Source organism: Tiliqua scincoides, chromosome 4 (genome assembly GCF_035046505.1).
Source record: "Tiliqua scincoides isolate rTilSci1 chromosome 4, rTilSci1.hap2, whole genome shotgun sequence".
Lineage (NCBI taxonomy): Eukaryota > Metazoa > Chordata > Lepidosauria > Squamata > Scincidae > Tiliqua > Tiliqua scincoides.
The window spans coordinates 97,154,173-97,166,958 of record NC_089824.1 but is presented as its reverse complement, the minus strand read 5'-3'; the positions used below and the strand labels follow the sequence as shown (position 1 = coordinate 97,166,958).

At 41.6% G+C, this 12,786-nt stretch overlaps 1 protein-coding gene across 2 annotated transcripts in view; it reads left to right on the top strand.

Annotated features, from left to right (window-relative positions):
• Positions 1-321: 321 nt before the first annotated feature.
• ELP2 (elongator acetyltransferase complex subunit 2) overlaps positions 322-12,786 on the top strand; it is a 47,835-nt gene continuing 35,370 nt past the window's right edge. For both annotated transcript variants that reach the window (XM_066623469.1, XM_066623467.1), the window contains exons 1-7: positions 322-461; positions 1,096-1,174; positions 5,609-5,679; positions 6,722-6,878; positions 8,341-8,418; positions 10,387-10,451; positions 11,838-11,904. In XM_066623469.1, the coding sequence (XP_066479566.1) occupies positions 330-461; positions 1,096-1,174; positions 5,609-5,679; positions 6,722-6,878; positions 8,341-8,418; positions 10,387-10,451; positions 11,838-11,904 (649 nt within the window). In that variant the 5' untranslated portion in view covers positions 322-329. The remainder of the gene's footprint in view (positions 462-1,095; positions 1,175-5,608; positions 5,680-6,721; positions 6,879-8,340; positions 8,419-10,386; positions 10,452-11,837; positions 11,905-12,786) is intronic.

Sequence of the window (12,786 nt, the reverse complement as noted above, 5' to 3'; positions counted from 1 at the left end):
AAATCTATAGATACACACACATATATGAAACGTGTATCTCTAGATATATGAAACATGTGTATCTATAGATATGAAACGTGTATCTGTGTACACACACACGTATACATGTGCCTTGAGCAAAGCGGCTGCTTTCACGGAGAAGGCAGCACAGGACCTCCCCCAGCTCTTCTGCGCGGGCACTGCAGCCTCCTGCGCCCAGCAATCACAGTCAGTCCAGCAACACCGCAGCGCCCCCCGAGCTCCCCGACGTTCCATCGCTGCATTCCATTCGAAGGCCAGCCTTTCTACGGCGGCCGTCCTTGGCCAAATGTGTGCGGGCGCAGGAGAAAATGGCAGCCGCCTTCGAAGCGTGCCATGTCGTCTGCTGCGCCAACCGGGCCGGTCCCGGCGTGGCGTCGTGGGGCAGGGGCGGACTGGTGGCCTTCGGCTCGTGCCGCTCCGTCGTCCTTTACGACCCGCAGGTGAGGTGGGGGTGGGGGGTGCACGAGCAGCTGGCTCGACACCTGCTTGGCTTCAGCAGGAACCTCAGAAGCTCCCCTGGACTCCCTGGGAGGCACTTTCCTCCAGCATCCTCACGCCACAGGCTCGGCGTTTGCGAGCACGCGCGGCTGAGGCTGGTGTGTGCATACACGTGTGTGTGCTTACGTGTGTACACGTACAAACGTGTATACTCATATTTTTATATATAATGTACACACACATATATAATGTACATGTACGCACATATATACATATGTATGTACACACACGTTTGTACACATGTATATGCACACATACACACATGTATATATACATACACATGTGTATGTGTATATGTACACATATACACACACGTATATAATGTGTATGTATACGTACATATACATTATGTATACATGTATATGTACACATATACACACATGTACACATGTACACACACACACACACACACACACACACACAATGAATGTATATGCACACCCACGCATCCTGTTTTAAAACTGCTCTGTGGAATGAGGTTTCTTTTTCTTAACTGTAAAAATTGTTTTCCCATTTGTGCTTTCAGTAACTATGAAAAGTGTGGGGAGTTTTGCGTAATCTTTTTTCTCTTATCAGAAAAGAAAAGTGGTTGGCACATTGAATGGCCACACCGAAAGGGTGAATTGTGTTCAGTGGATTCCCAAAAATGATGGATGTAAGTACTGTAGAGACGTGTTTAAAAGTAAAATCCTAGTTTTGCAGCTACTTTTTTACAAAGTATTAATCTGTGACTGTACTGTATGAAATACAGCCAGAAGTTTATCATGCATGTTAAATATATGTGAGGGAGAAAGTGAGTAATGCATATGAAATGAGCTTATTAGATAATTTTGTAATAAATCAAAGTAGAATTTTATATAAAAGTTGCCAGTCTGTCTTTTTTCCTCCAAATACTTCATACGAAATGTCTTGTATTAACGGAAGATGTACTGTATTACTTGGTATGGAAGCAAATGCACCAATGGCTAGTGAGCTAATACAGGTTATATTGTGATTTCACCAGAGGCCAGGTTTTCGGCTCTGTTCACTGAATCGCACCCACACTGGCAAAAACTCCTGAATCCTTCCATTCCTGTGTAAGGAGCAACAGTTAGTTGGGCAGAACCTCTCCTTCTTGGGCACCTCAACTGTTTGCTCCAAGACACAAATAAAGGGAAGGCAGCTGAGCTGCATAAGAGGGCAGGACAAAGCTGGAGGGGGGGGATGAAGAGAGTTGTCTTTGAGGTTGGATTCTATGGTAGGGCCAGATAGGAAACTCCTGAGGCTTGTATTCAGCATCCAAGTCACCACTCACTTATCTTTTATGTTGCAGCTTTGACACTTATCAAATGTTTATTGTTACATATGTTTAAATAGGAAATGTAATAGTAAAATAGTAAAGGCAAGTTTACTATTTACTGCTGGAGGGGAAGAAAGGGTAACCAGCTGTGTCCTGACAGCCTGATTTGGTGAGCATTTGGTTTGGAAAGAGCATCTGTAGGTGTGTGTAAATGTTTGGGCTCACCCAGTGGAACTCTTTGTTTCCTGTTTGAAAGGCAGATTATGATGATATATAGTTATATACATATGCTCCATCCTAATGTACCTTTAGTTTCAAGTGGCTTGCCTTGCATCATGTTGGTGGGAAATTCACAAGTCCAAAGCCTACTTGGGCATAGTAGCATGGTTTTTTTTGTACCGCTTGGATGCGGTTTGGATGGGGACCACATTCTGAATGCCACATGTCTTTTTTTTTTTTTTAAGAACAGGCCCACTGGATCAGGCCATAGGCCCATCTAGTCCAGCTTCCTGTATCTCACAGTGGCCCACCAAATGCCCCAGGGAGCACACCAGATAACAAGAGACCTCATTCTGGTGCCCTCCTTTGCATCTAGCATTCTGACATAGCCCATTTCTAAAATCAGGAGGTTGCACATGCACATCATGGCTTGTAACCCGTAATGGATTTTTCCTCCAGAAACTTGTTCAATCCCCTTTTAAAAGCGTCCAGGCCAGACGCCATCACCACTTCCTGTGGCAAGGAGTTCCACAAACCAACCACACACTGAAAATATTTTCTTTTGTCTGTTCTAACTCTCCCAACAGTCAATTTTAGTGGATGTCCCCTGGTTCTGGTGTTATGTGAGAGTGTAAAGAGCATCTCTCTATCCACTCTGTCCATCCCCTGCATAATTTTGTATGTCTCAATCATGTCCCCCCTCAGGTGTCTCTTTTCTAGGCTGAAGAGGCCCAAACACCGTAGCCTTTCCTCATAAGGAAGGTGTCCCAGCCCAGTAATCATCTTAGTCGCTCTCTTTTGCACCTTTTCCATTTCCACTATGTCTTTTTTGAGATGCTGCGACCAGAACTGGACACAGTACTCCAGGTTTGGCCTTACCATCGATTTGTACAATGGCATTATAATATTAGCCGTTTTGTTCTCAATACCTTTTCTAATGATCCAAAGCATAGAATTGGCCTTCTTTACTGCTGCCGCACATTGAGTCAACACTTTCATCGACCTGTCCACCACCACCCCAAGATCTCTTTCCTGATCTGTCACAGACAGCTCAGAACCCATCAGCCTATATGTAAAGTCTTGATTTCTTCTTGATTTCTTCTATACTATAGGCTCTCATAAGCAAAACTACTAGAACAGTGTTTCTCAAACTGTGGGTTGGGACCCACTAGGTGGGTCGCGAGCCAATTTCAGGTGGGTCCCCATTCATTTCAACATTTTATTTTGAATATATTAGACTTAATGCTACCATGGTATGTGACTGCATTTGGGGAAATGTTACAGACCTGTACTTTTAACAAGCTGCTATGTATATTCTTTTAACAATGATAGTAAATGGGAGTTACTCCCGGGTAAGTGTGGATATGATTGCAGCCTAGGATTGTTAAAAATTTTCCTACTTGATTATGGGCGCAGTCCTAACCCCTTATATCAGTGCTTTCCAGCACTGACATAACGGCAATGCAGCTGCGAGGTAAGGGTACAAACATTCCCTTACTGTGAGGAGGCCTCTGTGAGTGATACCCAACTGCAGGATGTAGCACACGTCCCATTGGCTGGAAAGCACTGACATAAGGGGTCAGGTTGCTGCACATGTGCCACTGGCACCACTATGCCAGTGCTGGAAAGCACTGACATAAGGGGTTAGGATTGTGCCCAAAGTTGCTTCCAATCATGACATCACTTCTGGTGGGTCCTGACAGTTTCTCATTCTAAAAAGTGGGTCCTGGTGCTAAATGTGTGAGAACCACTGTACTAGAATGTTTAACTTCAGATTGCTGCTTTAGGAGTGCCCTCTGGTGGGCATATTGTGCATCTGAAATGCATCATTGAGAGACTTTCCATTGTAATTAAATTTTCAAGATTAAAAATTGCCTGTAACTAGTTGGGTTAGATTTTCATTCATTTTGCTTGATATCCTTCTAAAAGAGAGCCTGTTTAGCTTCTGTTTCCTTTAGAGCAGGGACGTGCAAAACCCTGCCCAGGGGCCAGATCTGGCCTTTGGGTAGATCACCCCTGCTAATTGGGTAAGAGGCACTTTTTCAAGTGGGTGCTCCTTTTTTTATCAGGGGGAGAGTAACTGGCCCATCTCACCCCAGCAGTGTCTGTTCTAGTGCCTGTCTGCTGGTGTTCTTTTTGCATCTTTTAGATTGTGAGCCCTTTTGGGACAGGGAGCCATTTAGTTATTTGATTTTTGATTTGATTTTTCTCTGTAAACCGCTTTGTGAACTTTTAGTTGAAAAGCGGTATATAAATACTGTTAATAATAATAATAATCTGTACACCCAGTGAGCAGACCTTTCAGTTCCACCCAGGTGCTGTGTGGAGTCTCCCTCATTCAGAGGACAGGGATGCTCTGGGCAGTCACTCAGATGCGATCTGGACAGGATGCACAGCAGTCACAAGTTTGAGCGCCATTGCTTTAGAGCTCCTAAAGTTTCTACTTTCCTCTCTTTTAGAAATTATGTGACTGAGAAAGTAATTGAAGATAATCTGACTTCAACAAGAGTTGTAATTGTTTTAAAATTATCTATTAGCTTATTTTGACCTCTAGTTGAGTCCCTGAAAGTAAAAGTAGGCCGTGAAAATCCTTTTGAGTGCTCTGTAATCTACTGTGTAATCTGCTACAGTTTCCAGTTCATTCCTGGGCACAATTCAAGGTACCGCTTTTGATTTATGTGGCTTGGGACCAGGATACAGGTGGGACCCTGTATCTGTGGATTTGGTTGTCTGTGGATTGGGGGGGGGGGCCTGTGTGCCCATTAAAGTGATTTAAAGACTTACCCTAATGAAAATGTTTTTCCTTTATAGGGTGGCTATATGCATACAAGCTTAAAACAACGCTCAAGTTTTTTCATCTAGATTGAGGTTAACAGGAAGTGGTTCTGTTTCCTGTTAATCTTGGATCTAGTTTTTTTAAGTGTTCAGGCTGTCAAGAGGCAGCCTGAATGTTGCTGTAAGCTTGTACACTTACAGTGACCCTGTAAAGAAAGAACATTTTCACTGGGGTAAGCCTTTAAATCACATTAAATTGCAGTGGCCATGGAGGCAGTTGCCCCCATTGCCATGGGGGATCTGTGGAACGGATCCCTTGTGGATACGGGAGCACACCTGTACTTGAAATACTATCTTTACCCGCTTGAAGTTATCTGCACTTACTATGCTCATCATCTTGGACTCTGTTCTGGAGAGGGAGTTCCCAAAAAAGGCAGCCATCACTAAAAAAAACCTCTTTGTCCCATGTTCTTAACAACCGCACCACCATTTAATGAGCTGCTGTTGTTAGGAACATGGGGAAAAAATTTTTTTAGCAGTGGCTCCTTTTTCTTGGAACTCCCTCTCCGGCGAGGCTTGCCTGGCTACTTCTAAGTGGCAGTGAAAATGTGTTCTGTTTGGCCTTTCCCTAAGCGTGTGTGCATACATGTGCGCTGTTCTCTCTGCTACATTGTTTACTGGTTGTCTGTGTGATATTGTACCGTGTTACATAGATTTTAGACTAATTTGATGATGGCTTAAATGAGGAAGAAACATAGTTTTTAAGTAAAGTTTGGATTGTTCAAACTTGTTTATTTTCCCCTCCCCCTTTTGCAGCTTATGAGACGGAACTGCTTTCAGGAGGATCTGATAAATGTCTAATTCTTTGGGAAACACAAAATGGGGAGGTATGTAGAGGCATTTCAGATTTATAAATGAAGTTTAAATTCTTGTGGTTATGCATGAGATAAAAAACCAGACTGAATAACTTCAGATTTTAGATTTTCTGGTTGTGAGTTATGTAAAAGTTGTGTCACAACTGAGAAGGCCTGTTCCTTGCTGCTGCACCTTTAACTTCTCTCGGCTGTGGAACTTTCAGTGGGGCCCTCTCCGATGACCTAAAAGAACAGGCAGATGTTGAGTTACTATGCAACTCTTTTTATACAGGTTTCTATTTCAGCAGTTAAAGTGGTGCATTTAAGAGCTTATGCTTATAGTTTTAAATTAGGCTTTTTTCTAAAAAGGAGTATATTAACTAAATGGCACTTAGAATAAATAGATAAAAATATAAATAGATAAAAAAGATAAATAGAAAAAAATAGATAAAAAGAAATAGATGGAGGCAAGGTGTCCTGTGTTGAATAGGAAGTTGAATTACAGGAACCTGCTTTTAGTATTTGATCTAAAATTCTTTAATCATTATTCCCTTTGAGCTATTTTGGTCTGAATGCCTTTTCTTTTATAACTTTTATGTATAGTATAACTGAAGTATTTAACTTTTAAGTTGTGTACATTTAAAATTATATTTAGAATTTAGTTGAAAAGACCAGCACTGCTGCTTTTGTGAATGTAATGGAATGTAATGGAATTCCAGTTTCCATTTAAACCCAGACTAGCATATGTCGTCTGCGGGAAGCTCTACAGAGCACTCATTTTCTTAAATGGAATTGGGGGGGGGGGGAATTAAGCCATTTCTGCTCTATATTTCATATACACAGCAGGGATCAAATGTGTACACCTGTGGACTGGGTAGAAATGGATTGAGCGCACTTTAATTGGCCTACCAGTGCTTTCTACCAAAATTTTTATATCCAACATCATTTATAGTTCTTTAGCCCATTTTTTATTTCAATGATGTGCTCAAAACTGAGCACACTTTTAAGTGACAATTTACTTTGAATTTCAGGGTGGTTGTAATTCCTTTAAGTAATCTTATAACCTCCTGTTTAGCTTGTGAACTGCATTCGTCTTGAAGGTCACACTGAAGCAGTTTGTGCTTTGGATGCCGTTTACCTGACAAATGAATCTACATCAGAGTCCAGTCTACTTGTGGCATCTGCAGCTTCTGACTCTACAGTCCGAATATGGTCTAAGCAAAGAACAGAAGGTAAAGCTTCTTGTACTATGAACAGAGGTTCTACCAACAATATCTTAATGTCTTCCTATTCTATGTAGCAAGCTTTAATGCCATGTATCTTTATTTCTGAGAGCATCTGGATTTCTGCCCATAAACGGACCAGATGTTTAGAAGCAGAGCCCTCTGGTTTAGTAGATATAGGATCCTTGAAATCTTCTTTGGCAAGGCAGAAGTCCAATGGAGGGGCAAAAAGCTAGTAATGAATTTGAGAAACTCTAAGCAGAGGTTCCTGATCTTTATTGTAGTTAGCCTTATTGGGACAGCTGGATGGCTGATGTTGAAAACTGAACAATAGACTAGATGAACCTTCATCTATCAAGGCAGTTCTTGCATAATTTGAAGATTGTTGATTGAGAAATAACTTCTGTATATTCAATAAAGCATCTTTTATTTTTAAAGGGGAGCAATAGTTTTGTCACTAGATAATTTGTAGAATTATGCTACACTGGTTAATAATGGGCAAGCATTACTAGGGGCCAAATCTTATCCAATTTTCGAGTGCTGGTGCTGCCATGCCAGCAGGGCATGTGCTGCGTACTGCAGTAGGGGGCAGGCATGGAGACCTACTCCAAGTAAGGGAATATTTGTTCCCTTTATTGGGGCTCCATTGTGGCTGCACTGGCATTGGAAAGTTGGATAGGATTGTGCCCTAAGGCTGCAAACCTGTTGTGTTTACTTGGGAGTAAACTCTGTTGAGTGCATTGGGACCGACTTCTGAGTAAACATACCTTGGATTGTGCTACAAGAGAATTAAAAGGGGTTTGTTTGTTCTCTGTGTCAAGGGCTGAGAACAGGGGCCATTTTTTAATGCAGTGGTTCTCAAACTCTCTGGGAGAGTTTGAGCCGCAATAAGTCTTTGTGGGGGTGGGGGGAAGGCAGTGATGTAATCCCCAGGATCGCATCACTAAGGGGGGTGCAGGGACGGGCATGCACTTACCAGTCCCTGCTGCAGTCTCCCGGGGGTGCAGGGAGCCCTATGTGACAGTCTGCAGGGCTCCCTGCACCTCTGGGAGGCTGCTGCAGGGACTGGTAAGTGCATGCCAGTCCCTGTGCCACCCTTAGCGACGAGATCCTGGTGATTATGTCGCTGCCTCCCCTGCCCCACTCCTTAAGGGGGCAGAGGCCAGAGCCCTTAGGCTGGGGCATCATGACGCTCTAGTTTGAGAAACCCTGTCTTAATGTGATGGATTTAGCTTCAGCTAATTGAGAGTCTCAGATGTATGTACTGTATATTGTGATTTACTTGAACCTCTCTTACCAGTTTTTGTAGACTTAAGCTAGTCTTGCCACTGTTTCATTTCTTTTCAGTGTATAATTCTTTCTTCTTGGGTGAGTTTTATTTTTATTGTAGCTTTAACTAGCAACTTATCTCTTTGTCTCTCTAATTATGCTCTGTTGGTATGCAAAATAATCCCCTCCCTTTCCTCTCCAGTTAAATGCCTTCAGACGCTGCTGTTTGGAAATGGATTTGCTATGGATGTTTCTTTGGCTTTTTTGCCAGGCAGTGATGGTAAGCATATCTGCATTTGTTTTAGTCACTTAAACATATGATTGAAAGGAATGTTAACAGGTGTCTTCAACATTTCAATCAGTGTACTTGATAGATGGTGGCAGCTTTCAAAGGTTGACTCAGATGTTATTTATGAAAGTATATGACAAAAATAGTATGGGAAATTCCAAAATCAGTGGACATCTATACGCTGACTTTGAACAGGAGTGGAGAACAGGGGCGAGCTACCAACTGTTGTGAAAAACTTAGTTGCAAGTTAAAAAAAAATAAAGGAAACTGTTGATACCTGTGTTGTACAGTTGTGCTGTCTCATAGAAGTCAAACGACCCATGCAGAAAGGCTGCAGCTATATTAGCACTTGGGTTTAAATATCAAGAGAACTAGTTCCTGTAAGCTGGTGCTGAGGACTGAACCTCATTCTGTTAGTCCTTTTTCATAAAGTTCCACAGCATGACTTGACACTGAACTGACTGCAGTTCTTTCTTTGCATAAACAACATAGAGTGATTTATCTGAATATTCTTATGTGTAAGCTATCTAAATGTGGCAACATGAATATTGGCTATTAGCGTTCCAATTTCAGCTGCCTAATTGATGTTGCATCATTTCAAGAGTAAATGGAAGCAGAAATGTGTAATGGGTGATCGTACCAGTAATTTCATAGATTTGTAGGGTCCTGTGTTTGAGGCTTGGTAGATGTTAAATTGGGGTCTCTTTTGTTGTTTATTGAGGATAAATCTCAACCAGCCAAGAGTTCTGGATTTGTGCACATCATTCCTATTCATCTTCATAGTGGGAGGGAGAGAAATAATATCTGTTCCAGGCTGTACCATATTCATTTCCTTGTGGTATTTCCCTGATGTCTGTGACCAAGAATCCCTGTATGTTTTGTGGATAGATTGGCATAAGGATGGGAATTGAGGAGAAAGTGTGTTCAAATAGTCATTGGTAGTCTGGATCACATATTAGTCTTGGCATAGAGTGAAGTGGAACAGGTGGTGAGGGTGGAGGGCAGGCAGAGCTAAGAACCCAGGATTTGTATTTGGGTTTGTTCCCATCTAAATAATATCATACAGGCTCTCAGAACAAAAAAACTTAAGAGCACCAATTCTTATCTAGTGGATATCTTACCAAATACTGGACGCCTATGTTATGTATCAAACCTCATGTCAAAATCAATGCTGATTTGTATCTCATCTGTCAGATTGTATGTTTTTTCAGCTTATAATTGTGAATGTCTGCTTCTAAGGTGCATTTGATTTTAAAGATAAGTGTAAATTCTCATTAGCCATGACTAATTACCTGCAGAATTAGCTCTTCATAGATAAGAGGGTAATTAATGGAGTACATATTGAAATTTTGATCAAGTTCTGGGTTTTTGATCTGGTCTTTCTGGAATATTACCTAAGACTAATTATTTAGAAAACTATTATTTTGTTGCCTATTTAACACCTCTCTTTCATTACTGGATTTCATGTATTTCTTTATTCCTGTCATCTAGGAATTGAATTGAACTAGGAATTGAAGGAGAAAAACAGACTTTAGCTTCTTACTTTGAAAAATATGCGCGCGCGCATTGTATATGCCACAATTCAACATAAAGTTAGAGTTACTTAATCACAGGCACTCATGACCTTCTGTGCATCTAACACTGCATATCACTATGGCAATTGGCTCATGGGGGATGATATTTTTTCTCTTGGTGGAGTGCAAAATAAAGGTCTAAAAGCCTGGCCAACAGCATAGCACTTTAGTTCAGATTCAGAGTGAATTTTGGACATCCTTGAATCTGTTTCTATAACCAAGCCTTAGTTTGGTTTTTTGTTCTTTGTGTGTGTGTTTGTGTGTGTGTGTGTGTGTTCCCCTTCTAGAAATGTTTTCTTCTGTCCATTTGCTCTATTGTTTGATTTTTTTTTTTAAAGTAGTTGAAATGATGTAGAAATGTTCAGTTACTGCCTTGTCATTTCAGTACCAATTCTGGCTTGTGGTGCAGATGACTGCAAAATCCATTTGTACGTACAGCAGGCTGGGGAGGTAAATTGGACTTCTGTACTATAAATTGCATGTAAGCATTTAGTGTCAGATTTGTTGTAGCTGTTTACATAGCCATTGGGAGCATCTTCTGTGACCCAGAGATTATCTATTTTAAAATCTCTATTTATTTAAAAGCTCTATTTATATATCCTACCTTTCTCTATGATTCAAGGCAGCTCTCAAAACAAATTTAAATATAGTGAGGCATTTTATGTTTTAGTATTTTTGTGACCTGTCTATGAGACAGCTCCTCATTAGACTAGCAGTGCTAGGTCCTCCCTTTGCCCCTGGCAGTTTCTCTCTGAGATCTTTTGTCCTTGGGTATATGTACCTAAGGCTGCAGTCCTAACCACACTTTCCTCCACTTCCTCCACTTTTTGCTCCACTTCCGGTTTTAAGAAGGCGGGGCGCAATCGCTCCCCTTTCACTTTCTGGAGGCTGGGGAGCCCTGAAGAAGGTTGCACAGGGCTCCCCGCAACCTTGGGAAACTGCTGCAGGGACTGGTAAGTAAATGCCAGTCCCTGCACCGCCCTTAGCAACGCGATCCTGGGGATAGCGTCACTGCCTCCCCCCCCGCCCCGCAAGAACTTAATGCAGCTCAAACTCTCCCAGAGAATTTGAGAACCGCTGCTTTATTATATAGGTCCTCTTCTTGAACTGTGCAGAAGGAAAAAAAGGTGTTGGCTGGGATACAGAAAGCTTTCTTAACTGACTGCAAGAACTTGTTTGGGTCCAGTGGGATTTCTGATTTTTTTCTTTGAATGGTAGGCCCTCAGTTTGTGTCATATACAAACAGCCTTTGAAACTCTCTCTCCTGAGGGTGAAAAGGGATGGTGGAATTGCTGTTCAAGAAACAGAAGTCCCAGACCCATTGGAACACATGGAACTAAGTGCATTAAAAAAAAATCCTGACTATGTGAGCAAGGCACTTGGATATTAAGTTATTATTTATTGGGATATTGTGTTAGGAGAAAATGAAAAGAATCAGGGGAGGGGATGAATATATAGAAGAAAGTCTCCAGATGTTGGAGAGATTAAATGCTTGGTATCTCGCTGAGATGCTCTTTATGCTGTCTAGTCTGAATGACCTCTTTTAAAATTATTTTACCCAGTATCTCAAAGGCTCTTGAGAGTGTATTATTGCATTGTAATAGGTTTTCTCCCTTCCCCCAGTCCATTTGTATGGGAAATCGAGCATGAGAGGAATAAAACTTGTGGTTGGTTTTTCTTTTCTTTCTCAAATACATTTGATGTTAATTGACCTTTGGTGATTGCTAGCCACTGATGTGAGCAGGGGAATGGTTACTCAGTGTATTTTGCATTGACTTTCATGGATAGAAATATGGATGTTCATGCTGTGTTATAAAGAATACTTGCTCATTTCAGTTTCAGAAAACTTTGCTACTCCGTGGCCATGAAGACTGGATAAGAGGGGTTGAATGGGCAGTTTGTGGTAAGTAAAATGCAGCAAAGGCACTTCTACAGATCTTATGTGGCAGACACAGAAAGATGAAAAGAAAAAAGCCAAGCTTCTGAGAAAATGTTAATCCTCCTTGCACATTAGTGGAAAGAGGATTTTGCATCCAGTTGATGGCAAACAGAAATAACTGGGCTGATGATGAGAAGGTGATAATTTTAACATTGTAGTTGGTTATTATGTGTCATAATTCTGCCTGCTTGAATTTTCTTGCTCTGTGTTTTGAAGATGGTGTTCTGATATGCTAATATAATTTTGCAGGGTTAGACAAAAATGGGCAATTATACTATTTTGAATATTGCTAAAATAGAATTACCCCTTCAATATAGAGACAAGAATAGTTATAAGTGTTCGCTTGAGGGGAATTGACTGATATTCCATTGGCACAGAGGCTCCAAATCCATACATATCTGAGCGGCCCGCTTGGAGGCAGGCTGTGCAGCATGGCCTTTCCCAGTTTGAAGAGACACTTTGCCAACAGTCTGAAGCCAAGAGGCAAAGAAGGAAGGCCCGTAGCCAGGGAGACAGACCAGGGACAGACTGCACTTGCTCCCGGTGTGGAAGGGATTGTCACTCCCGGATTGGCCTTTTCAGCCACACTAGACGCTGTGCCAGAACCACCTTTCAGAGCGCAATACCATAGTCTTTCGAGACTGAAGGTTGCCAATACAATACTTACCACTGTAAGTGCTTGGTCCTGAAGACCAAGTTTGATAAAGAGTGACATCCTTGATTCAGAAGCTGAGGAAGATAAAACACTTTTTCCAACTGAACATTTTATAATGAGGCAGAAACCAGTGGTAGGGCTAAGTGTATTCCGTGCGGAAAAATCAAAATTCTTAGCCCACACAATCCACA